Raw genomic sequence first — 27,600 nt, 5'->3', positions numbered from 1 at the left:
TTTCTATTACAGTAAATTCATCAAGTCACCTATACTGCTGAAAAAGCATGTTGAGTCCTGAACTGAATTTAAGTGAGAGAATTCACTTAACAAGTACATGCAAATCAGAAAATCTCAACGAGACAGCAGGATCGCCCTACTATTTACTATTAATTTCAAGTGTTCATATGTACCATATAAGTGCATTCAATCTTGGTATGGTTATAAAAACTGCACCGGTGTTCTTGCACATACTCCCACAACTGGGTTTTAATTTATCAATATTTATAGCTATGAAATAATATGCTCAGTGGCTTTGAATTAATTTTTCTAAATGAGCTTCACAGTGATTGGTGGAAGTGGAGTTTGCATTTACTACTGGCAGCTGAAAACTTGGCAACAAAAACAAAGATTGCAGCAAACTGTATTTTATCAATACAGGGCAGATGTAAACAATTGCTGAATTAACTTGGTCTGTCCTACTAAATATGATCCAACCACTCAACATGGTAAAATAACAAGGCAGCAGCCATTTAGAATTTACGTGGTGCAGAAGATGCAGGGCACCTGTTGTTAAATGCCCCAGAACAGCTGCATTAACATCCCATCTGTGTATGTACAAGAGCAATTTATGCTAGGTGTGACATTTCCTGCTGAGAACAGCAAAACTAACTACACTGACAGCAAAACTAACTATACTGACAGCATAAAAATTAACTAGTTATTACACTGACAGCAAAACTAACTACATTAACAGCAAAACTAACCACACTGACAGTAAAACTAGCTAGCTAGTTATTACACTTACAGCAAAACTAGCTTGCTAGTATTATACTGACAGCAAAACTAGCTAGCTAGTTATTACACTGAAAGCAAAACTAGTTATTACACAGACAGCAAAACTAACTAGTTATTACACTGACAGCAAAACTAACTACAGCGACAGAAAAACTAGCTAGCTAGTTATTATACTGTTGTTGTTGTGGGGTTTAAAGCCATTTTTCAGAACACGATAGGCTATACATGGTGGCCAGTATTAATGGTGGAGGAAGAACCCAGGAAAACCCAGAAAGAACCACCGACCCACGAGAAGCTACTGGCAAGCTTTCTCACATACCCACATTGGCTGAATCCGAGACTCGAACCGGTTATTATACTGACAGCAAAACTAACATACTAGTTATTACACTAATGTCAAAACTGACTAGCTAGTTATTACACTGACAGCAAAACTAACTAGCTAGTTATTACACAGAGGACAGCAAAACTAAAAGAGTCACTTATAGGTCACTTGCAAGTGCAAACAATATAGATCCTGATCTGCTGCATCATACTGCACCTGCAGATCAGGGTTAATGTTGTTGCTTTGTTCTACACATTACTCCTGACAAACTGCACAGACCCAGATCTGCTGGCACATTATGCAACAGCAAATCTGGGTATGTGGAGTTTGCTGTTGGATTCGTCTTATAAGCAAATACATATGGTAGCTACCTAGCTATTATATTAATGTAAGATTTCAAACATAATGAATGCTTTAATAAGTATACACCCTTCATATTGATGTAAACTCCATCAAAAACCTTCCCTTAATTAGCACACATTTCTTGATTTGGACATGACTCATGGGAAGGAAGCTGATCTGAAAACCCTCCTGAAAACAACAGATTGTTTTGTCTCATTACACAATATATATGGATTTCTGAGGGCTCCACCAAATTAGAGGGGGAACATGGTAGGGTTGAACCAAAAACATTTGCTAGTTGTAAAAATATCACCTTTCATTTCAAACTTAAAGAAATTAGGCCAGTTCATACTTTATGAACCATTACTTGGAAATTGGATATGCTTATTGAGTAAATATGGTAGAGAATCTTTCATACAAAGAAGGGACCAAGTGCAAAGCAATCAAATACAGGCTATATATTTTTATCACCTAGAAGTTAGGCTTGAATGTGTCATGGAGTTGAAGGAGAAGAACTGTCCCTTGCATGAAATGTGTAATATATATTCCTGAGATATTCAACAAGAATAATATTACATGTTTTGAGTCAGCCATCAAGTGCCATGTAATAAAATACAGCTGTACACACAATTACATACATGCATAAATACACACACACACACACACACACACCACAAGGTATTCCCGTGGATAGGTATTGGTGTTATGCATATCTATATTTTTTCTAACTGGTACATGATTTTATCTAATTTTTATTCATGGCTGTAAATTGTACAGAATATCTTTGTTAAATTTTGTGTATATGACCTGAGTCTGTTAAGAGTATATTACATAGGATCTATAAATAGTGTTAACATTTATTAATAATAATCTTATGGTACCTTTCGATTAATTTCTCATTGGCTCATGGGGTTTTGAGGTTTTTAGAATTCAGTAAAGTCCCACTGGTTGGGCTAGGTCACATGAATAGGCAAGTTTGATGCTAAATGAGTAGTGTGATCTGTCACATCGGATATATTGTAAACTAAGAGTCATAATATTAGGTGTATATAAGGAGAGAACTGAGAAATTGTATTCAATCCCATTTTTGGAGTCATCCTCATTTCTTGTTTTTGTGTTTAAGCCTGCAGATTTGTGAAGAAAAACTAGTTTGTATTGTTCAGTGGAAACAGAAAGTGCTCATTATTTGGACTATAATATTATTCTGGAACTTCTGTGAATTACTTGAAGGAGTTCTGGATGACACAATCTTGACAATGTCATGATTCTTGACAGACCAGTGCACTTCCAATTTTGAAATTTATACAGAACTTTTCATTTATTTAGGACTTTCAAAATTTTATCAGGATTATTCTGGATTCACAGCATAATATTGTAAGATCTTGTCACATTTTCACTTGTGACTTTGATAATAAAAAAATCTTTGATAAGTTTTACAAAACTTGTTGGTTTTGCTTCCTTCTGTTACTTCATTTGTGATCATATAGTTGTAACATTTGCAGCTAATATTCAATATGTATCATGATACACAACTTTTGCCACTGGATACATGATTTATTGATGATACATATTTAATTTGTCAAGCATATTTACCTGTAGCTTGTTATTCTGTTCGACTAAAGATGTTCCATTTACCAAAGATATGGAAACACAGTAGCTGCACAACTACATGTGCAGACAGATGCAAAACAAAGACTAACCTATACAATGTAGCTCAAATAATTCATACCAAAAACAGTTTTTTTAATAATTCCATTTATTGAACATATTAATTGAAGACAGGTCAAGGATTTTGTTGGAATTTTAATATTTCCTACTAAACCAATGAAGTTAAGAATAATTACTGGTTATCATAGTAGGAGGGGTGAAATTATTAATCAATATCTCAATGTATTGATACTTTTTCCATATAAGTACAAGAGTGGGTGTTGTCAATAATTGTATCTTTCACTAACAGAAATGAGTGCATGTGACCTCAGAACTGTTTTGCATCTGCCGAAAACACAATCTGAAAGAACTGGTTGTCAGTCATCTCTGCTATCACACTCTGACTTGTTCTACATAAAATTTTCCTTGCACAAAGGAAATTGCCCTGTTTCTTTGAATATAGCACCATAATGACTTCCAATTTAAGCGAAGACATGAAACTGATACATAATAAGATTATTTTTAAAATATTTATGCAATACACAACACAGGACAGGGTGACCAGAATGGGTCCAGCATCTGATTACATGGACTGGTCTGAAATGACCCAAAATGATTGGATATAAATTACAGTCTGTTTGGAAGTTATTTTTTAATCTTGTCACAGATGGGAATTTGTATAAGTCTATATCTGTTCATAATCCTGTGTACTGAAGTGCACCTAATACGTCAACAACTAAAAAATGGCACCACCCTATTAAAGCAGGCCTTCTAAAGATGAAAAATCATCAAGTTAAAGTGTGTGATGATTGTTATGGTTGGGGTGGGGTGCTCCCAATATTTTATTTAAACTGTTATAGAAGTCCCACCCAGACTCTATTTTGTTGGAAATTAAATTTAGTGAAAGATAGATGCAAAGCTCCGAGCCCCCAGTCAGCAATGTTGACGGTTAGATGGTTAAAGGTTCACAAACATGACAAAGTGTGAATCGATAATATATCATAATGTTGGCACTGCATAAAGAATCATACTGATGTGTGGCTGACATGTATCATTTCAGAATCATACCGATGTGTGGCTGACATTATCATTTCAGAATCATACCGATATGTGGCTGACATGTATCATTTCAGAATCATACCGATGTGTGGCTGACATGTATCATTTCAGAATCATACTGATGTGTGGCTGACTTATATCATTTCAGAATCATACCGATATGTGGCTGACATGTATCATTTCAGAATCATACTGATGTGTGGCTGACATGTGTCATTTCAGAATCATACTGATGTGTGGCTGACATGTATCATTTCAGAATCATACCAATGTGTGACTGACATGTATCATTTCACTCCTATATGTAGTGTGTGTCTGACGTGTTATCATTTCACTCCTACATGTAGTGTGTGTCTGACATGTCATTTTGACTCCTACATGTAGTGCGTGTCTAACGTGTATCATTTCACTCCTACATTTAATGTGTGTCTGACGTGTATCATTTCACTCCTACATGTAGTGTTGATCTATACCAGTTTATTGGTCACATACCAATCCAGTCCTATTTGACTCCCCATCTCCAACTAGTATCTTGGAAGGAAAATCTGCAACTAAATGCTAGTCAAAATTTGAAATCTGTCACAACCATACACAAGACACCATGAAATTAAATGATATGCATAACTGAAAAACCTTCACTTTCAGAAATTAATTTATCCAAATTACTTTTTTTATTTTAACATGGAGATCACCTTACCATACATACGAGCTCACTCAACCAAACTCCCAAGGACAATACAGTTACATTTCCTAACATCATGAAAGAGGTCGGACAAAAATGGGTCTGTTGTATAATATACAATGTTTGCATTCTAACCCCACATAACCCTAGTGATTCATGTTTTCACATTTGGACCCATGCATACAAAGCACAATGTTCATGCCTTTCAAACCACACCACTTACTCTTTTTAAAGGTAATCCATAAATATCTACCAGAGCTGAAATTTGCCAGGTATTGCTATAATTTAAAAAACAACAGGGTAATTTTTTCATGGGAGTGTTTACTGTTGTCTCAGCAAATATTCATAAGCAAAGATTACAAGAGTAAGGTATACTTAAAGCCAAGAAGAGGTCGCTGTCCTTCAAATGATCTATATATCTTTATCAATATTTACTCATCAGTGGGTGGTAGTTAGTCTCTTGATGTCTGAACTACTCAGGAATTTTAATGTTCAGCTGCAAGCAAAAGTCCTACAACAAATGATACATGGTGGCAGCTCAAATATTGTATTGCAAACTATTAATCTTTTTATATCCAATTAAACTGACCACTAAACTTTAAATACCATGAAAAGACCACTATCTAAATAACATAATAATTCTAGGGAAATTATTAAATTTCATATTACAATAAAACAAAAAGTTTGTTAACTGTTGTCATTTTGTACTGCCAAGTGATGCAATTTTCAAATCAGACTTGCCTTAAAGGTGGATGACACAAGATATACATTTTTTTTTAAAAGGGGAGGGGTTTACGCTTTTTGTTTGGCTTTCAATGAGAATCTGATTGGATTTAAAACAAAGGAAACTACTTGACTAAGAGATTGACAACAGGTGAAGCTTAACACCTAACTGACCACCTGTCAATTTTAATCAGCTATAGTACACTAATTAGTCTACTATTCAGTGCACCTTGAGATTGACCAATAGTTTTCTTGTTATACCTTCTGCTTGTTTGACAGGTTTAAATAACTTCCACCTACTTGCCCAATCATAATTTGTATGAATCGTATGCTACCTACCCCCTTAATAGAACCAACATGTTTCAAACATCAACATTTAAACCCAATAACATGAAGTGAATATTTTTGGGGTCATCAATCTATGAGGACTTCATGGCTGCTACAAAGTACAAATTTAAAGATTCAACAATCTATGATGTGTCTGTGTAAACATAAAGGTACATGAGAGGAATATCTTGAAATTCAAGTATTAAGATGCCATTAACTTTTCATTACATCATGAACAAGAGTCCCTTGAAGGGACTGATGCTCTACTGGCAGAAAATATTTTCCAGGAATTTGTGGAATGTTGAGGCCACATCTGATATTCTTTAGTGACAATTTTTTTAAAAATCAGCTGTTGCACAAATATTGGGTCTCTGCTTGACACCATTTTTATTTAGGATACAACAGACATTATTAAAAGTCTTTTGGTGAAAATTCCATTTCATAATGATTATCCATTCTGGGGAGCAGTGAAAGCCAAATTTAAAAAATCACTACAATTATAAACCTACAACATATACCATTCTAAATGTTAGAATAGTCGCACCCACCCAGCAACAACATAAAACAATATATCCATGTCATTTTCCCATCAAATCATTGTTTAAAATATTAAATGCTTGAATTTCATCATTATTCACAATCATTACAAGTCTTCATACTTTTTGGTTCTTTCTTGCTTTGTATTTATGAGTCAATTTAAAAACCACTAATTTCAAGTATATTAATAAAAACGAGCAAGATCTAAATACTCTGAAAGTTTCTTACTCATTTCTTTACTAGATAAGAATTAACAATGATACTCAATAAATAAATAAACCAGTCATATTGTATGCATTACTAAAACCTCTCTTTAGTAAACTTTCTGTCACTAACCATGACCTATTTATGTCTATCCAATGTGCCACATCTAAATTCAAATCTATGCAATTTTTGTTTCCTTCAACATGTTACCTTTATCAATACATGTACCTAACTGGTCATGCATTAATTTATTAAGTGTCTAACCTTTTATGAAAAGAATCAATAAATGGTTTTAGAAAAAGTTGTGATGCAAGCAGGTTTTTTGTGCTAGAATTTAGGTCATTGACAGGCAAAAAACACCCACATGTTTCACTTTAAAATTTAACTAGAGCTGATAACCTGCTTATTTGTATGTATACTGTTTTAGAGATACGGGGTTTTAATTTCAAGCTTTCATACCATCAGCAACTTCAGTGCTCATACCCTTTCTTGGGGGCCAAGAAGTCTAAAGTACTTGACTTCACCTATCACCTTCATCTCACCTGTGTGCATGGGTTTGAGTCATGGGCTCTGCCAATGTGTGCATGTGAGAAAGCTGCCAGTAGCTTCCCATGGATCAGTTGTTTTTACCAGGGTTTTCCCAGGTTCTTCCTCCACCTGTTATATTGGCCGCATTTCATAGCCTATTGTGTGCTGAAAAATTATGTTAAACCACAACAACACACAACATTCTAGCAAGTAAAAACAACATATAAATAAGTAAAAAGTCAGTCAAATCAGTTAGGGATGATATACAGTAACCACAGCTGGCACTGCATTGTATGAAAGACAGTAATAAATCTCTGTGTATATCAAATGTACAATCACTAATCCAAGCGGATATTAAAGAACAAGTATATAACAGAAACTGGGACCACAAACAACTGCACTGATGGAAGAAATGTTGTTAAGACCTGAGGTAATAATACAAACTCTAAAGATGCCAACCTCAGGGTCATTTGCATGCACCAGAACAGAGATAATAGCCATGCATTTTTATCTCCTTTGATGTAAGCTTTTGCAATTTTTTTTTAATTGTTGGCATGGTTTGTGTTAGTCTATGCCCAAGGAACCCAGAAAGTACTGACACTTTTTTTTCTTTTTTTTCTTTTTTATACAAACAATGGCTGATAGTTGGTATAATGGCATGGTTACAAGTGTCAGCAAATGTTTGTGAAAACAAAGACATCAGGTGCTGGGCATAGTCTTAACTGAAACCTGCCAACAATAAACCTTTTCAAAAATTGCACCCAAGTAGGTACAAAATGGCAATGTATGCACTATCCAGCTGTGATACAGCTTACTGATTCTGAATCGTATAGCTTGATGATAAAAAATTTCCCTCAATAACAAAAGTACATTTGTCTTCTAAAGTAAAATTTCAAAAACTAGAAGTGTCACAAAACTGAATTTGGAAAGAAGATTTTTGTTAGTTCAAGTCTTTTATATCACCCACAAAACCTTTTGTGTGAAATGAACCAAAAGTAACTATTTTCCAACAATAATACATTGTACTGCTTTCAGCTCTTGTTGTGACCAGAATAGTTGACATATTGTTTGATCAATGAAATTTACAAAAGAAAGAAAGAGAAAAAAAAACAACAGAAAAAGACAAAAAGAAAGAGAGAAAAGGTTGATCAGATTTATTATTGATAAGAAAATGTAATGTTAATCATATTGTCATAATACTGGGTCCTTCACTTGGCTGCTCTTGGGTTGCGGGTGAAACTTTATCATGATCATGAAACAGAATGATTTGTTTAGTGGCCTTCTGTACTGTATGCTTGCTTTGCAAAGATTTAAAACAACTGCTATCTAAGCTTTGGTTTTGATATTTAAACAATAAGGGCTGAAACTTTATGCCTTTATTCACACTGAGCCAAAGAAACCATGGTGGCACAGTGAAAACAAAAACTGATGCCACAAGGCATAAGCCTGTAAACAGGGTTTAGACAATCAAATCTGAAATGTTGTTGATCTCATCTCCAATACACATCAATAATCTTTTATTTCTGAAATTATAAAGATTTAACAGTGCTGCATTATCAGACGATATGTGAACTCCATAATAAATCCAATTCCATGTCATCTTGGCCAATTAATTTATCATCCAATTTTGAGATTTTTGTATGTGTGGGTTATTAATAGAGTAGAATTCCAAACTTTTGTCTACAAATATCTTAAAAATTAGCTTTATATAAAAAGTCAAAATTTGTGGACCAGAACCATACACTTTTTATTTGGCCTAGCGATCTGGATCAAGTCCAATGCATGTTATAGGGCATGTACATTCTGTTTTCGGATCAAGTCCAATGCATGTTATAGGTTGAGTAGATTCTTTTATGGGATCAAGTCTAATGCACATTATAGGGCTAGTTGATTCTGTTATGGTATCAAGTCTAATGCATGTTATAGGGCTGGTAGATTCTGTTTTGGGATCAAGTCTAATGCATGTTATAGGGCAAGTAGATTCTGTTATGGGATCAAGTCTAATGCATGTTATAGGGCAAGTAGATTCTGTTATGGGATCAAGTCTAATGCATGTTATAGGGCAAGTAGATTCTGTTATGGTATCAAGTCTAATGCATGTTATAGGGCAAGTAGATTCTGTTTTGGGATCAAGTCTAATGTATATTATAGGGCGAGTAGATTCTGTTATGGGATCAAGTCTAATGCATGTTATAGGGTGAGTAGATTCTGTTATGGTATCAAGTCTAATGCATGTTATAGGGCGAGTAGATTCTGTTTTGGGATCAAGTCTAATGCATGTTATAGGGCTAGTTGATTCTGTTTTGGGATCAAGTCTAATGCATGCTATAGGGTGAGTAGATTCTGTTTTGGGATCAAGTCTAATGCATGTTATAGGGCGAGTAGATTCTGTTTTGGGATCAAGTCTAATGCATGCTATAGGGCTAGTAGATTCTGTTTTAGGATCAAGTCTAATGCATGTTATAGGGCTAGTAGATTCTGTTTTGGGATCAAGTCTAATGCATGCTATCGGGTGAGTAGATTCTGTTTTGGGATCAAGTCTAATGCATGTTATAGGGTGAGTAGATTCTGTTTTGGGATCAAGTCTAATGCATGTTATAGGGTGAGTAGATTCTGTTTTGGGATCAAGTCTAATGCATGCTATAGGGCTAGTAGATTCTGTTTTGGGATCAAGTCTACTGCATGTTATAGGGCAAGTAGATTCTGTTTTGGGATCAGTATAATGCACATTATAGGGCTAGTAGATTCTGTTTTGGGATCAAGTCTAATGCACATTATAGGGCTAGTAGATTCTGTTTTGGGATCAAGTGTATCGCATGATATAGGGAGAGCAGATTCAGCTTTGGATCAGGTCTAATGTGCCCTTATAGGGAGTGCAGTGGAGTGACTAGTTATACAAAATTTATCACATCATGTCCTCAGTAAACCTATATAGGTCTTTGAACCATTGTTTGCTTATTGTACTAAATAAAAAGTCCATTCTTCAAAGAATGTATGAACAGTGTACAGTATTATGTAAATTTCTTTCTTCAAAGGTTTTAGTATACCAGAATGATACTTTCATTGTAATGCAAAGTAATACACGTGATCACTGAATAACAATGTCAATGTATACCACACTTTTAACTGTTAAACCTAGTAAAGGTATACAACATGTCAGTGAATTAAAAAGTCAACATATACCACTTATGATCATAATACCCAGTAGTAAAGGAATTTCAAAGTCAATGTACATCTGATTGTAATGCCACAGAGTATATGTGGTAACTGAATTACTAATTTCATTTATTCTAAACTTTGGATCATAATGTCAAGAAGTATATGTGGTAAATGATTTAACAATGTCAATGTTTTCCACACTTTTCATCATAATAAAAAACAGGAAAATACAAAAAACAGATTCAACATAAATTTAAAAAACTTGTTTTAAAGGGCTTGTCCTTACCTTAACTGCACACCAACCATAAAATTTGGTCACTTTTGATGACTAACAACTCGGTTTGCAGAAATGACATTGGCAACAGTCAGCCAGCAAGACTGATACCAATGATTCATAACACAATTCCAACTTATTGAAGGAATATAAAATAAATATATGGTGGTTCATGTGTTTGGTTTCCATATGTACATTATTTTGACATACCTGGTCATATGGTTGCCAAACCTCCTGACTTGGCCAAATCAATCCAGGCTAAATGGTTTCTGCTACCTTTTCCTAAGTACCTAACCAGAACTCTCTTCCAGGTAGTGAAGTACAAAAAGTGTGCTTATTAAAGTCCAGTTAGCTACTATATCATCTTTACAGAACCAAGATATCAGCTGCCATTTGGTTAATTATGGAAAGAGTAATACTAACACCTAATCCACTCAGTTCAGTGAAGTAATGGTTTCCACTCACTTCGTAATGGTTTCCACTCACTTCTGTGAAGTAATGATTTCCACTCAGTTCAGTGAAGTAATGGTTTCCACTCAGTTCAGTGAAGTAATGGTTTCCACTCAGTTCAGTGAAGTAATGGTTTCCATTCAGTTCAGGGAAGTAATGGTTTAACCAGTGTATCCCCTAGAGGTGCAAAACAGAGTTCAAAATCTCCTTGGTGTCAAAACTGGGGGTCAGACAGAGTAAAACAACAAACTTTGGTATCAAAACTGGGGGTCAAATTAAACATTTGGGGGTTTCTGAAGTGCAAATGAGGGTAAATGGGATACACTATGGTTTCCACTCAGTTCAGTGAAATAATGGTTTCCACTCAGTTCAGTGATGTAATGGTTCTTTCCTCAAGCAAACAATTCATTTATTTACATAAAACCAGAGAGAAAATAAGTAACGTACAAGTGAGATGTCTGCAAAATTATTATCTTCTTATTTGTGACAAAATTATTGTTTTCTAAGCATAACAAGGGCCCATATTTGTACCTGTAGCATTTATAGGTTTATGGAATCAAAAAGCTGTTAACACAACATAAATAAAATCGGTATGTTTTTCCTATGACAATTACTCTTGTCTGAATGAGTATAAACTCTTAAGATTGAAAATATCATGAAAAATGCTTTAAGAATGTTAAAATTCCAACTTTTTAAAATCAACATACAGTGAAAATTACCAAGGTGTCTGAGACTGTTCTAACAAATGGTTAGGGATACCATGACAATCATTACCCGGACCTGTATCTACTTCGTGCCATTTGTCTGCTGGCCAATGGTACCAGTAGATATTAAATGGCATACTGAGATTAAAACCAGTTATCAAGAACAATGCCACAGGGTCGTGCCATTTGTCTGCTGGCCAATGGTACCAGCAGATATTAAATGGCATACTGAGATTAAAACCAGTTATCAAGAACAATGCCACAGGGTCATGCCATTTGTCTGCTGGCCAATGGTACCAGTACATATTAAATGGCATACTGAGATTAAAACCAGTTATCAAGAACAATGCCACAGGGTCATGCCATTTGTCTGCTGGCCAATGGTACCAGTACATATTAAATGGTATACTGAGATTAAAACCAGTTATCAAGAACAATGCCATAGGGTCATGCCATTTGTCTGCTGGCCAATGGTACCAGTACATATTAAATGGCATACTGAGATTAAAACAAGTTATCAAGAACAATGCCATAGGGACATGCCATTTGTCTGCTAGCCAATGGTACCAGTACATATAAAATGGCATTCTGAGATTAAAAACAGTTATCAAGAACAATGCCTCAGGGTCATGCCATTTGTCAATGTGAGGCATACACTGAGCACAAAACCTTGAGGCAAAATTAAAGGCTCAAGATATAATTCACATCACTGTAGACTTATAGACTTTCAATGACGTAGAATGAAAATTTTCAATAACTATACAATTTGTTTGCATTAACATTATTAATCACAACTAATATAAACCATCTTTTTCTCACCATCTTAGTGGCACTGCATGGGACTATGACATCATGTTTGCAAGCACGCTTACTGTGGCACTACAAGATGTGTATAAAATTTTTTATAATGAATCCCTTGAAAAGACTAACAAAAATTAGCTTTTTGTGGCAGTCATATTCAATGTAAGACTGACATCAACTTCAGTAAAAAGACAATATTTTGATTTTCAAAATGGCAGACATGGTGGTCATGCTCGATGTCAGATTAGCATCATGTTTATTATTTAGGCCCAACTACATGTAGATACCATTATAACTCCATGTCAGTATGATTTGTTTAATCAGGATGAGTAGCAATAACAAGACTTTTATGATTGCTGCCATGGTGGCCATCTTGGATATCAGAATTGCACAATTTACATTTAGGGCCATGTAAACATAAGAATCTTCACTTGAAAACCACATCTCAATATGACTTTCCTTTATAAATACATATAATACCAATCAAGATTTTCAAGCAAACAACCATAGTGACAATATTGAATGTCAGACTGGCAAAACAAATTTATTCGAGGCCAACAAGACATCACAAGAAGTCTTTTCATGAAAACCCAATGTTGATATGACCATCCATCAAGTAGGAGTAGTGATAACAAGGTTTTCAAGATGGCCACTGTGGTGACCACATTGCAGATCAGATTCGTACTTTCTTTATTAGGAACCAACTAGACAACACAAGAAGTCTTCAGTGAAAATCTCATGTCAATGTTTCCATTCAGGATAGATAGGGAGAATTTTGAGATGGGCCAGGCTGCTATTGTGGCCATATTGAAAGCTGATAAAAACTTCTCATTTTGGTGCAGTAACAACAACAGAAGTTAGATGTTGTAGTGGTCATACTGGCTGTCTGATAATAACCATTTTTTTACATTTAAAAACTAACTAGATACCAAAAGAAGTGTAAATCCCATTTCAATATGACTTTCTATTATAAAGAAACAGCAATAACAATATTTCAGACATGTCGCCCGTAACATGACCTTCTCAGCAGGGCAGTAGATTTATTTCTGCTAGACCTATTTTTAGTAAGGTGTAATAAAATTTCATGTACTTTCACTGTCAATTTGGAAAACATGCATCTAAAAAGTTCAAAAATGTAATCGGAGACTAATGCAGCAGTAAAAAATTTGATACGTTAAGTAGATATAGACCGTAGTTACTTCCAGTGTAATTTGTAAAAAAATTGCAGCTCCAAACTATATTGAGCTCAATGACTTCTTGCTATCTCTCAAACAAGTCCAATTCATATCAACCCATGATTTCTAAAAGTAACTGCTGCCCTTCCTGTTTTTTCCCCAAAACTTTGGAATATTCTTTTTTATTTTTCTGCAATAAACATTAAAACTTTTCAAGAGGTTTATTTTCTCTTTTATTTTGAATAAGTACTGTTTGTTAGATGCCAAGTTTATAGAAAATTATAAAACTACAGCTTGGTCATGCAGACAATTTGCATGAACATGAATGCAGTTTAATTATAAAACATCTGATGTACTCCTGTAAAGCAAGCCTGGTTCCTTGACCAGCTTCATTGATTCTAATATGAAACCCAGATCCGAATAAAGCATGCACATATTGGTATCCTAATTTTAACACATGTTTTGCTATTATTCTTTAAGTCTGTTATAAACATCACTTTTGCAAGTCTTATGGTCAAATCAAATCATTGAGATTTTCAAGATGGCTAAAAACTGGCACCCATACTGAATGTTAGAACACCACAAATTTCAATTAGGACCAACTAGTCATCATAAGAAGTCTTGGTTAAAATCCCATGTTGACAAGACTATCCATTCATGAGATGTAGTAATGACATCATTTTCAAGACAGCCATTGTGGTGGCCATACTGGATACTGAAGCTACACCCTTTTCATTTAGGAACAACAGATCATGGGATGATTGTTTGTGTTTATTTGCATGGAAATCCTCCAAGCAATTTAGAAGGAATAGCAATAATGTGTGCTAAGGAATGAACAGATGGCTGATGACAGGCCATCCCATAATGTGTGCTAAGGGATGAACAGATGGCTGATGACAGGCCATCACATAATGTGTGCTAGGAAATGAACAGAAGACTGATGACAGGCCATCCCATAATGTGTGCTAAGGGATGAATAGAGGACTGATGACAGGCCATCCCATAATGTGTACTAAGGGATGAACAGATGACTGATGACAGACCATCCCATATGCTCACCAGAAGAGTTATACATAAATGTACATGCACACCTTCTCTGGACTGCCTGACTGAATCATAACTTAACATGCAAGTAATTTCATCATGGGTCAGTGACATGGGTAATCAATTATCCAGGTTCTTTATTCTATATTAGATGTTGGGCCAGGTATCATATAACCAATTAGCAATCAATAACACAGCTACATTTTTGTTCTCTCAGTAATTGCTGAAGGTGATAAACTATGTTGTGTTCTTGTCAAAAGTAATCTACAATACAAGTTATAAATCAAATGCCAACAATCTATGACTAGTCTTTAGTGTAATACATCAAAGACAGGCAGATTTTAACATAAAAATCCTACCTACTGGAATATGAGAATACAAGCTGGGTTGGTGGTAGGGTTTACTGCTCCTCATCTAAGAAAGACTACAACTGGACTGTAATTCTCAGTGGTTTATGTGGAGATAGACAATCTTTTACTGCCAGTACCAGCTGTCAGGACTAGTAAATCACTGGACATTTTTAGCCCAGTTAGTCAGGAATACAAGCATTTCTGATTTTTCAAATGATGTATAGTTATCAGTAGATCCAAGAATAAAAGCAAAACCCGTCAGATTATACCTAAATTTCTCAATATTTGCCAAGCTACAGCGTTTACAAAAATATGTTTTCATCAATTCACATAACAACGATCTACATGATGTTGCATCTGGCAAGTTTTAAATTTTATACAGCTCTCCTAAATACAGTACAAACTAAATTTAACACCAGAAACCACAAGACCAGCATATGAACAATTTTCCCCAAATTTTTAAAATGCATCTAAGTTAATAAACTGTCGATCAACGAATAATACTGAATCTTGAAAGATATTGGTCCTAAATATCATTGGGTTCCATGAAAATCAGATAATACTGCTGTTTCATCACATTATGAGTTATATCATTTCTCCCTCAAACTGAAAAACAAAGCCAATTTTTAAAGTGTACAAATTAATCTGTCATCACCATTATAAACATAAAAAGCCAGCAGAATGCTATGTTGGATTGAGCCCAAGTTCTCCCTTTGAATTAGACCTGGGCCTCAACTGATCACCAGACTTCTCAGATCCACTTAAAAAAGGCGGGCCTGTCTCTCTTCTTTCCTCTTGAATCAATGTGTGCACCATATACGAATATTATTATTAGACCAATCACAGATGAAATTTGTTGAATGTATCACATCACTACTTTTGGAGAACTCCAAAAAAGAAATGGAATTATGAGCGACTCTGTTGACTGAAGAAGTGGCACCTCTTAATTCTAAACTGAATATTTTAACATCATTTAAACATAACATCTGGATTATTTCAAAAATGGTCTATGTCAGAGAGCTTTTTTAACAAATCATATCCTTCCTTCCAAAACATTAGTTAGACTGCAATAGTGAAATTGAAGATAAATGGTAGCATTGGGGCTTTAAGGAAGCAGACATGCTTCTGAAAGGGCTGCATTTAAGTACATCCAAGTCAAGAAATTGATGGTCACATAAACCGACCCACTATTATTTCAATACCGTAAATAGTGTAATCTAAGTTGAATCTGGTAAATGTTAAAGACTCTCCAAATGCATTAAAAACTGATCTTGTGTTCACTGATGATGCTTATGTAACATCTTTAGGCAGACACTTCCAAATGGTTGAACCTGAAAAAGCCAAACCATTTTTATACAGTTTAGGTTTGGGTTTAGGAAGAAGAAAGTTATTAGATGACAGAGTATAGCATAGATAGACAAGAAACTGTATTGATATTACTTGTCCTTTTAATGAACATATCATTTGGGCACAGAACCATTATAAACTTTAAACACAGATTTAGTCTTTCTTAAACATTCTTTCATTGATTGTTATCATCTTCAAATCCTACAAGATATCATAATAGTAGATTTTCATTAAGAACCAATAAAAAGTCTTGTCATGAAAATCTCATGTTGACAGGACCATCAGTTCATGAACAGTTGTGATAACAAGACTGTCCAAATGTCTGCTGTGGTTGCCATACTGGATGTCTGAGCAGCATCATTTTAGAACCAACTATACCTTGGGATGAGTACATGCATAAAGTTTCATGGCAATCCTCCAAGTAGTTAAGCTTTAGAAGGAGTAGCAATAACAATCTTGTACCAAGGTAAGGACAGATAATGGACTATAGACCATCTTCAAGTTTATGACCAGTAAAGCTATCAAGATTGATGACCAACTAGAGTAGAGTCAGAATTAGTTTGTATCTCCTGTTTATATTTGTAAGTTTCCTATCAGTGGTCACCAAAACAGCCTTTAGCAATGCATTTCCACAGATAGTCAACAAGTTTTATTAACTAGGTTTTTTTGGAAAACTTCCTTCCCTCTTTGTCAATTTGTGAACAAGAAATCTGCTGTGATTACCAATAATATTTAGGTTCTTGTTTATTTTGTTGTTGATTTGAATTTGGCTGTATCATGATCTTGTAAGCAGACACATAACTGGTCTCTTATTTGCTTGATATGTATGTGTCATGTACAGTACTCCCTTGTATCTTATACTGAGGGTTGTTCCAACAGTACATTGTTGAATCCTCTTTATAATACTATGTTATGTCCTCTATACAAATCTGGTGTGTCCTCTGTAATACTGTGTCATGTCCTCTTTATAATACTATGTATTTCCTCTTTGTAATACCATATTATGTCTTCTTTATAATACTGTGTCATGTCCTCTTTATAATACTATGTCATGTCCTCTTTGTAATAATATTATGTCCTCTTTGTAATACCATATTATGTCTTCTTTATAATACTGTGTCATGTCCTCTTTATAATACTGTGTCATGTCCTCTTTGTAATAATATCATGTCCTCTTTGTAATACCATATTATGTCTTCTTTATAATACTATGTCATGTCCTCTTTATAATACTGTGTCATGTCCTCTTTATAATACTGTGTCATGTCTTCTTTATAATACTGTGTCATGTCCTCTTTGTAATACAGTTGTGTCCTCTTTGTAATACCGTATTATGTTCTCTTTATAATATTGTGTCATGTCCTCTTTATAATACTGTGTCATGTCCTCTTTGTAACACAGTTGTGTCCTCTTTGTAATACCGTATTATGTTCTCTTATAATATTGTATCATGTCCTCTTTGTAATACCATATTATGTTCTCTTTATAATATTGTGTCATGTCCTCTTTGTAATACCATATTATGTCCTCTTTATAATACTGTGTCATGTCCTCTTTGTAATACTGTGTCATGTCCTCTTTGTGATACTGTTGATGGGTCCAATAAAAATAACCAGTTTTCCATGATGGAGCTCATGTGCTTAACTTTATCTTTCCTTATATTTAACCTTTCAAGAGGAGTTGTGGCAGGTCTCCCTGTGGTTAGCACCAGAATCATGACTGAAAGGATGTAGGTTCGAATCCTACCATAGGACCAGCCTGTGTCAGCTACCTTTACATGACCTTAGGCATGACACTTTTACTCCAACTGCCTCAGTACTAAGTAACCCACTTGTGTTTCTGTGCTGTAAAGCACGAAACCATACCAAAAACCTTTTAAAGAATCTCAATTTCCTTATCTTTTTGTATTATATAATATTGTCATTTATTTTTTATTTCTTGGAAGGGTTTATCTTCTTAAAGCTTTCAGTGCAATTTAAATTTATCAAACTTTACCTCTGGTTGGTGCCAAATATCCACTAGTGTGCTACAGTGACTTACATGCTTCTAAATACATACATGCTTACTACCAAGGCTTAATCCAGCTGTTGCAACAATGCAAAATTTCAGGAAACAAAAATGTAAAAGTCTACATGAAAACATGACTTAAAGTCTATATCTGATTAGAGAATCTTGTATACAAATAATTGAAATTTTATTTGAACGCTCATCCATGTTTTTAGACATGACTGTAATGTAAGACCCTAATCTGAACTTGAATTTGGGAATAAAGCTTCTCAAGGAAGAGATACTATAATGCTAAAATAGATGACATCTGCCTACTCTTACACAAGGCTGAAATAAGAGCAGACAAACTACAAATAATCATATTACACTGCAATCAAACTGAGCAAGGACTATGAGTTTTAATGGTTCATGTAAATGATACAGCAGTCTGAAAAACTAACATATCAATTAGTGATAATATTCATTGGGTAAATGGTTACGCCTATTGTCCAACCAACCCCCACCTTCTAAAGACATTTCTTAAATTCGAAATTCTTACATCAAGACCTTTAGTGTTTGGTCACATAGCATTTTCCAAAGTTCAGCTATGGTCTGTGTCCACTTTTATTAACTTCCCAGAAATGTGCTTCAAAATTTCAATATTCTCCACCTCACATCCCAATCAATGCAAAAGATTTACCACAGAATTCACCAGGCCAAATCAGCAGAAGTTTCTAACCATGGCACCATGGGAATATGGGATGACCCTTTAATTATTATAAAATATGCAACAGGGGAGAACACAGCATTCAGTGTATGGTTCATGTATACTCAATGAATGAGAAGTCACTGAGTCAATGGTATCATTTGCTATTGGAAATTTCAAAGTTATAAAAACCCAGAATACTTGAAACAAAGACAAAAAAAGTGCAAGATCAGCACAGTGTGCAATTGTGCATTGGTTTCCCAAAACTTTTTCAAATAATTTTCAGAACTGGTTTTAACTTTTTATAAAGAAATGTGTCAGTTTTACCCTGGAATATAATTTCAGCCCTTCTCAGTCAGACAGAAAACTTTTAACCATCAAATACTTATCTTTTGTACTCTACCTCTTCAAACTTTCTGAATGTGTGCTTGTCATTTTATTTTACTATTTGTGACCTACAAGAATACAAACACCTAACATATTATGGTTCATCCTCCCAAAAACATGGAATTGAAACCAAACTTACATGCAACATTGTACACTGGAAACAGGGTCAAACTCCCAGTGTTTTTGTAAGCATGTTAATAAAGCAGGAAATGTCCACCTAAGTGAATCAATGAGAAAATAAAAGGTCAGAGACAAAGTTAATACAAAGCACAGTTTGTGTAGACATTAATAGGAGCAAAGACAGATGTGGGTGGTGCTGATAGAAACCACAACAAACTGCCAGACTGGAATAAAACATTGTCAATTGGATAAACAATGCTGACATTTCTTCCATCTGGAAGTATTAGTTTACCTTTCTGTGTTCAAGAGCCAGAAAGAAAATCTTTTTGAAATGTACAGCTCTTCCAGAGTAAGCAAATAAAAATGCAATTAAAAGTGTATCCAAGTCAAAGTATATAATTATCTACCCATTTACAAACATGTTTGTCTTGTTAATAAAAGAGCATGTTGTCTAAAATCAGGGGTCAGCATGCAGAATGCCAATTTAGCATTCTTAGAAAATGTGATTGATCTGACAAGAAAAAGCTAGACATTTGGCAAGCTACATGGCAAAACCAAACTGAAATGGATCAAATAATAAACAGAATGTATTAAGACAAATAAACATAAAAAGCATAATAAAGTTAAGTTCTCAACGGTCATGACATGTCTGTTGCTGCCATTAACATTCTGATAAGGGAAATCATTTGGTTCTTTTTAACATAAAGTACAAACTCCAGAAACACAGTGAAGGATACTTACTCAGTGTTGTTCTTAGAGTACAACTTGCACAAATCCCACTATCTTTACTGCTAATGTAGCATGAAAACACAGTACTGTGTACCCACTGGTGCTATAACATCCTGGCATTGGTGTTTTGGAAACTACAGGTAACTATCCTTCATTTGTTGCCATTTGTTTTAAGGCATTCAACTGGTTGCAATTTTTTATTAATGCAAAACACACCATGTTCTCAAGATGTAAAAATACCAGACTCAATATAGCTAGCTTACAGAATAAAGTTCAGTAGACATTCAATTCAATTCATTCATGAAGTCTGACTATCAGCTCCTTAACAATAACACTTCACCGATATTGCAATTCATGTACATTTCAATTTATTTCAAGATTTATCTCAGGATGTTCAGCATCTTTCTAGATTTAACAACATATGCTTCAAAGTATTTACAGAGACATTATTTCTCCTGATGGTTCTAGTGCCACACTGCTTACTGGTTGCCAATATCTTACTCCTTAAGTGTTAATTTTAGTCAAACAATATTTTCTGTATCAATGGAGGAACTGCAAAAAGTGTGATCAAACAGACAATCACTTCTGTCCAGTGCTTGACTGCAAATTCTAGAAAACCATTTGCTATGCATAGCAACAAAGCATTTGTAGAGAGTACTAGTAGTATCTAACAGTACTGTATTTATCCCATGAAAGACCAGGGGACCATTCTGATAATTTCATCAACAAGTAGCAAATGGGCTTATCATCACACAAAGACATCCAAGTAATTTTCGCAAACATTTTTTTCAAAATGGCAGGGGCTATCAAGGGCACATCATTGGATAAATATAAATATTGCATGCACCCAAGCTATTTACAACCTAAAAGGCCCAATCAGATTAATGTGCATGAATTTTGTTATCAGGGCTGATCTATCCCCATATTCACCTGGAAATGTGTGAATGGTCACTAGTCATCACACTGCATTCACCATTTGGGCCATAAACCAGTACAACTTCCAGGTAAATGTCAAGACCCTTCATTATGCCAGGCAACCAGGTGATGGTAATGGTTTAATCACAGTGGGCACATGTTTTCAGTTTGTATCCCTTCTAACTCAATTGAATAATGACACACATGGGCAGAAATCCTGACTGTTTAACATTTAACCATGGAAGTCAAATAAAACTTCCTTGGGTCCCAGGCTGTTGGGCCAAAAAAAGTTATCTAGAGGCCGTAGTCTGAAAAGCCTTAAAGGCATATACCCATGGATATTGATCGTAAAACTGAAAGGGTATACATCTATAAAGGCGAGGGAACAGGCTAATGCCACAGTTTGCTTAGAAATGTACCCAGGACTAACTCCCATTGCGTATGATTGGGGGGGGGGGGGTACTTGCATTCAGGTGAAGTACAAAGAGTGGGAATGAGAGTACATGTACTAAAAACAAATCTCATCTTTTTCAATATTAAAAAGGGAAATTAAACGGAGTTATTTTTAAATAAAAGTAATTATAATTATTGTAGTTTAGTACAGAGTAGAGTGGTATTCACTTGATCTAGGTCAATAGTCCCCATCATGCTAAATAGTCTGAATGCATAATAAATTACCTGTTCACAGTAAATTAGCTGTATAATGGAGGTTCTCCTGGAACAAATTGGCTTTTAGGGTGACCTCATTTTGTCTCAATAAACTGTGTTCAATAATTATAGTTTATGTTACTGACTCAACACAAATGTCAATGAACAGGTGCCCTCTGATACTTTTCACCCATTGTCAATTGTTTTTTAATTCCTCATATCAGTGCAAGTCTAGTGCCCAATATACAAACACCAGCATTATTCCATTGATCATGTGCACCAACAAACCTGATATCACCAGCATGTAGTGTAAATCTACTAAAGACAGTACAAAAGTCACAAGAACTTTATTTTACCTTTCATGTTCAAGTAAAACTAGTACAATACTATGATTTTAAAACTTAAATCTTGGAATTAAAATACAAATGCAGAAAATAATAATAATAATAATATTTATAAAAATAATAAAATTAAGTGTAATATAAATATTATATCTCATGTTGGAGTGTTTGAATTGTTTAAACCTCTTTTTGAACTATTTCCACCACAAGAAAGATCTGTCATTTTACACATCATAGCGACTAATATATTATGTGAGACAATACTTGATGATAATTTGTTAGCAACTCACTGGATTGCAAATGTATGTTCTTCATATCCAAACATCTCCACTTGTGAAAGTTTGGTAATATTAGAAGCACTTATTATTATCTTTTATTTTTTAAAGTTTATGCATTTTATTGCCATAAATGTCATGCACTGCATAAGGGGGAAAAATGCAAGTTGACAAGTTACTGACCATTATACAAAACAATCAAGCTGCCAAGTAGAAATTAATCAACAGCATAAATGGAGGATAAAATATAAAATAGATAGGAAATGGAAAAGAACTGGAAAGTGATGGATTTTCCTCTAGTTTATTTTATGCAAATTTCAATTCATATAATGTGTGATTAACACAAGTATACTAAAGTATTTAGGTAAAATAACACACACATATATATATTTTTGTATAATTTAGAAAATACATCCAATAGTAGAGATGGTGATAATGGTGGCCATAGCAGAAATGGTCGTAATGGTGACAGCAGCAATTAAAATGGTGGTAATGGTGGCAGTAGCAATAGAAATGGTGGTAATGGTGGCAGTAGCAATAGAAATGGTGGTAATTGTGGCAGTAGCAATAGAAATGGTGGTAATTGTGGCAGTAGCAATAGAAATGGTGGTGGTCAAGTTAAGGTAAATGCTTTAAGTAGCACCTGTATGTTAACTTCTACTTTCCCGATACTTCAGATCAATATGTATGTAATTATGGAGATTGTTCAATGTTGAATAATTAATCATCTGTGTGGGTGTAGCTCAATACTTGTACATCATCTGCATAAGAACCTAATAGATTAACATGCATAGTACCTTCAAGACACATTAATGTCCTTGTTTAGATACAGAAATATCATGAGGATATAACCACATATCCTCCCACCCACCCAACAAAAAGGAGATGGACCAATTATGCATAAATGTAAACCCTTCCCAACCAACTTATCCTTGGCTAGGATACACAATGCAGAACTGCACCTTGTACATTCAAACTACTGTATATGGTGTTTACAATCTCATGTAGTTAATGTTGAAGTACAAGTCATTATTTTCAAAGTACTTGCTTCATTAGTTGCACTCTATTCAGAATACAGCTTTAGGTACAATAATTCTAACTTAACCACATATACATACAGTATAAATTTTATATTCCTGTAGTCAAAATAAAATCAGTGGGCAACTATTCATTAGTTTATTTCTGAACCAAATTCCAAACAAGTTGTTACTTTAAATATTTACCCATAAATGCATTAAATATTTGCTTTAAATGCCCCACCCCCCCACCCCCCAATTCTTCAAGCTGTGAAAGGGTTCACAGAAACAGATGATTTGAGAACAGGTTTGAAGCAAGTGTCCCAACAGGTTGGTATGCTGGGATGAAGCTTTGTCCACCTTACATACAGATACGGAAAGTGCAATCATGATTCACTAACATTTCTACACTACAATATACCACTAGCCTACAAGTCTCTTAACCAAGTTATGACCGAGATCACAGGTTGCAAGTATACTGTAAAATGCTTCTTTCTGACAGTTTATCATTATACAAGTAATTTCTCTTATGCACAGACAAGTTGATGAGGAAGGGCCACCTGTATATACTTGCTTAAAAGTCGAGTCCCATTGCATTATTTACTGGAAGAGTATGAGTCTGTGCAGTTTGATAGGATTAATCAGAAGAAGAAACAACATAAACCCAGATTTGCAGGTGCGTTATGCTACAGCAAATCAGGATCTTTGTTGTTTGCAGTTTGACTCCACTCATAAGCAAGAAAAAATTGCAATATGTGAACAGTTTGGGCTAAATTGGGCATGTAAATGAATGGTCACGTGACATTTGTTAAGAAACAGTAGTACAGTTGTTCCTCAATATAAAAACCTGCAATATACCACTGACCTTCTTAAAATGTTAGCATGGACTGGGATCCAGTTCAATATGCTGATTAATAAGAAATAATTTAAATTTCATTTCATATTATTAAATAACCTTTTTTGTGTGTGATGTGCACTGTTATGACTGCCTTGCATGAACAACCCTCAGTAAAAGGTTGCCTCATTATAATGCCAATCATGTGTATAGTTCATATGAACAGCATTATAGAAAGAATATATTCTCATTATTTTCACACCCAAATGATATGCTTGACCCAGTTATGCCACTGTATACAGTGCAGAATGTGAATCAGGTTGTACCATATACAGATAGTATGGATTTCATACCAGCAGGGTGAACCATTTGGTATTATTATGGATTTCATACCAGCAGGGTGTACCATTTGATATTATTATGGATTTCACACGAGCAGGGTGTACCATTTGATATTATTATGGATTTCATACCAGCAATGTTAATGAACACACAGATCAGTCTACCATTTTGGTCTTGTGAACAAATTCATGCCAGCAGTGTTAATGAAAATACAGATCTTAGTCTATAATGTTCGTAACTGCGTGAAGCTTGTAACAATAATAACTTAGTAGCAAAAACTGTCACACCCTTTTTCAGGGACTGAAAATACCATGATCTTAAAATGTTCACAGCAAGCATTATTGATGGGAGCCGTATCATACCTGTTTGATCAGGTGGAGATATCTTCACATTCTTAGTTCATATCTATACTATAAACTGTGTGCTCGAAGGTGAAAGTAGAACATGGAGAGAATTTGTGGGACACAGTGGCATGGCTGAAGGTGTAACAGCCAACAAATTCATGCTGCTGGCAATATTATAGCTTACTTACTAGCTCACCTATATCAAGCACATAAAAAAGTAATAAATACGTACATGTCAATAATGAAAAATTAGTCTCTGGTCAAAAGATATCATGATTTCACACCGAATAAAACAATGACTTCTGACAGCCGAAAGAAGTTTATTGATGTCAACTTGTCACTAATTCCCCAATGAAAGACTAGAACACTAATCTTTCCAGAAGCACAAAAGTCGGAACAAATATGGTCATCATAATCAAAGGATCCATTTTTAAAGACTTTTTTCAACCGGTGTACACCATTTTCCTTTAAGGAACTAAATGCCCGTCTTAGAACTTAAAATTCATTTGCAGCTGCTGGTTAAGGGATCAACCCTCTGCCACCACCCACCCACCTTTACCAGTCAAAATACAGGTTTTTAATACTGAAAAACACATAAGGAAAGCCACTGTAAGCAAAACTGAACCCCACAAAAAATTATGAATCCACCAAAAAGAATAAATGGATAAAAACAGAACATCTTTTAAGTTTAATTGTAAATCATGCTGAAATATGTTGCCATACAGTCATCTGCTTAAATGTAAATCATGCTGAAATGTTGCCATACAGTCATCTGCTGAAATGTTGCCATACAGTCATCTGCTGAAATGTAAATCATGCTGAAAAGTATGTTGCCATACAGTTATCTGCTTCCTATTTTTCTGAAAATAGTTGCTAGCTGAACAATCAAAATTTCTATATGACTAAGGGAGGTTATGATTTGTGGGTAGCACACTGAAAGCTTGTACCCAAGTTCCCAGGTTCAAACCCTGATGGTAACATTGACCTCTGAATATGACTTCCACTGGATTCTCTGCAAAAATGATGTACAAACATTCATCCTAAAATAGTGTAAATTAGCAGTCCCCTTTGTATAAAGATAAAATTTCAGAGGTATCAGAACAATTGTACAGGTGTGGAAAAGTAAATAAAAGCAAAGAAGGTTTAGTAGAATGAGTGGGACAACTTTGTACAATAAGAAGGACATTGATCTGTCAAGTCAAGCACCTCAAACCACTTCGCCACCCACCGGCCCCACATTGTAAATTCTACAGATTTTCTTATGATCTGTCAAGTCAAGCACCTCAGACCACTTGGCCACCCATAGGCCCCACATTGTAAATTCTACAGATTTTCTTATGAAGTGGTATCTGATCATAACAAGTACCAAGACGAGTAAACAAAAATAAAAAAGAGGGAAAGAGGGTCTCTGGTGTGCCTGGCATCCTAGAACACCCCTGCTTACAGCTGCCCATAATCAAAATCATGGGGCATGGAAGAATACCATATTAAAAAGAGGCAAAAAGAATATTTGTTTAAAAACTCTGAACCACCCCACACGCAGAGTCAATCATATCTGATTGTTTTGCTTTCAAATTTGCAAATGTTTAAATATTAAAACTCAGCAGTATGGTACAAACGATATCAGTTATGCATACATACAACGGACTCTTCCCTGTACTTAATAGCTAGCTCAAGCAAGCGTTAATCCCGTTTGCGACTCGAAGTGTGCTCTATTGCTTACTGCATTTTAGAGTGCTTACGGCAACTGGACAGGTGTGCTTGTCTGACACGGCAAAGAAACGGTACACATTTACACTACATAAATACTGAATAAAGCGAGTTTGTACGTCAAAGGCAAGCCAGTTTGGAGGCAAAATACTCCCGAAAACAGTTACCGTGTAAGCCTGGTGCAAATTTACATCAGATTTTACCGACGTATGGGTTAAATGACAGTGCATCAGTATTTTAATTAACGCTGCCATATTTGTTTACAAGTGCACATTAGGGTCCGTTTTTTGTAGCTTAAAGAGGCGTGGCCCTAAATCTCGTTAGTTATAGGGGCCCATTAGGCCATGTGACTTGTCCCTAAAGTACATGGATTCCTAAAGGAACTGTAAACACTGTAGGTGACCCAGCCCACAACAAGTAGACCACCTGTACAGACAGACCGAGTGAAATTTAGAGACTACCAGGTCACTTTATAAGCTGCAATTGTCTTTTAAAAAATGGCGATTTTGAACCGGTAAATAGCTATAATTGTAGCAGAAACAAATACTTACCAATGTTTACTATTCTTATTCCTTCGTCTCTCTCCAAAAATTCCAAAACCATTGTAACATTCTCCAACTTCTGTGTGCGAAAACTGGGTCGTTTGTTGACATGTTTAAATTTTTTCCCTGAGAGCACTTCAACCAAACTAATCAGCCTCAAACCATCTCCTAAATCGGCTTCCAGGTCTGTTAGTGTCTTCTGTACCGTCTTCAGGTGCTCATTGGCCCATCTTGTGAAGGTATTTTTCT

General features: G+C 35.0%; 1 protein-coding gene across 7 annotated transcripts in view; it reads right to left on the bottom strand.

Annotated features, from left to right (window-relative positions):
- The window catches only part of LOC149789084 (filamin-A-like), a 226,899-nt gene that overhangs the window by 182,471 nt on the left and 16,828 nt on the right, over positions 1-27,600 (bottom strand). For all 7 annotated transcript variants that reach the window (XM_089975267.1, XM_089975270.1, XM_089975269.1 and 4 more), the window contains exon 2: positions 27,361-27,600. This exon is cut by the window's right edge and continues 267 nt beyond it. In XM_089975267.1, the coding sequence (XP_089831393.1) occupies positions 27,361-27,600 (240 nt within the window). The remainder of the gene's footprint in view (positions 1-27,360) is intronic.

This window comes from Sinohyriopsis cumingii, chromosome 11 (genome assembly GCF_028554795.1).
Source record: "Sinohyriopsis cumingii isolate HCF-2022 chromosome 11, ASM2855479v2, whole genome shotgun sequence".
Classification (NCBI taxonomy): domain Eukaryota; kingdom Metazoa; phylum Mollusca; class Bivalvia; order Unionida; family Unionidae; genus Sinohyriopsis; species Sinohyriopsis cumingii.
Note: the sequence above shows the minus strand (reverse complement) of the source record. Positions and strands in the feature narration are given on the sequence as shown.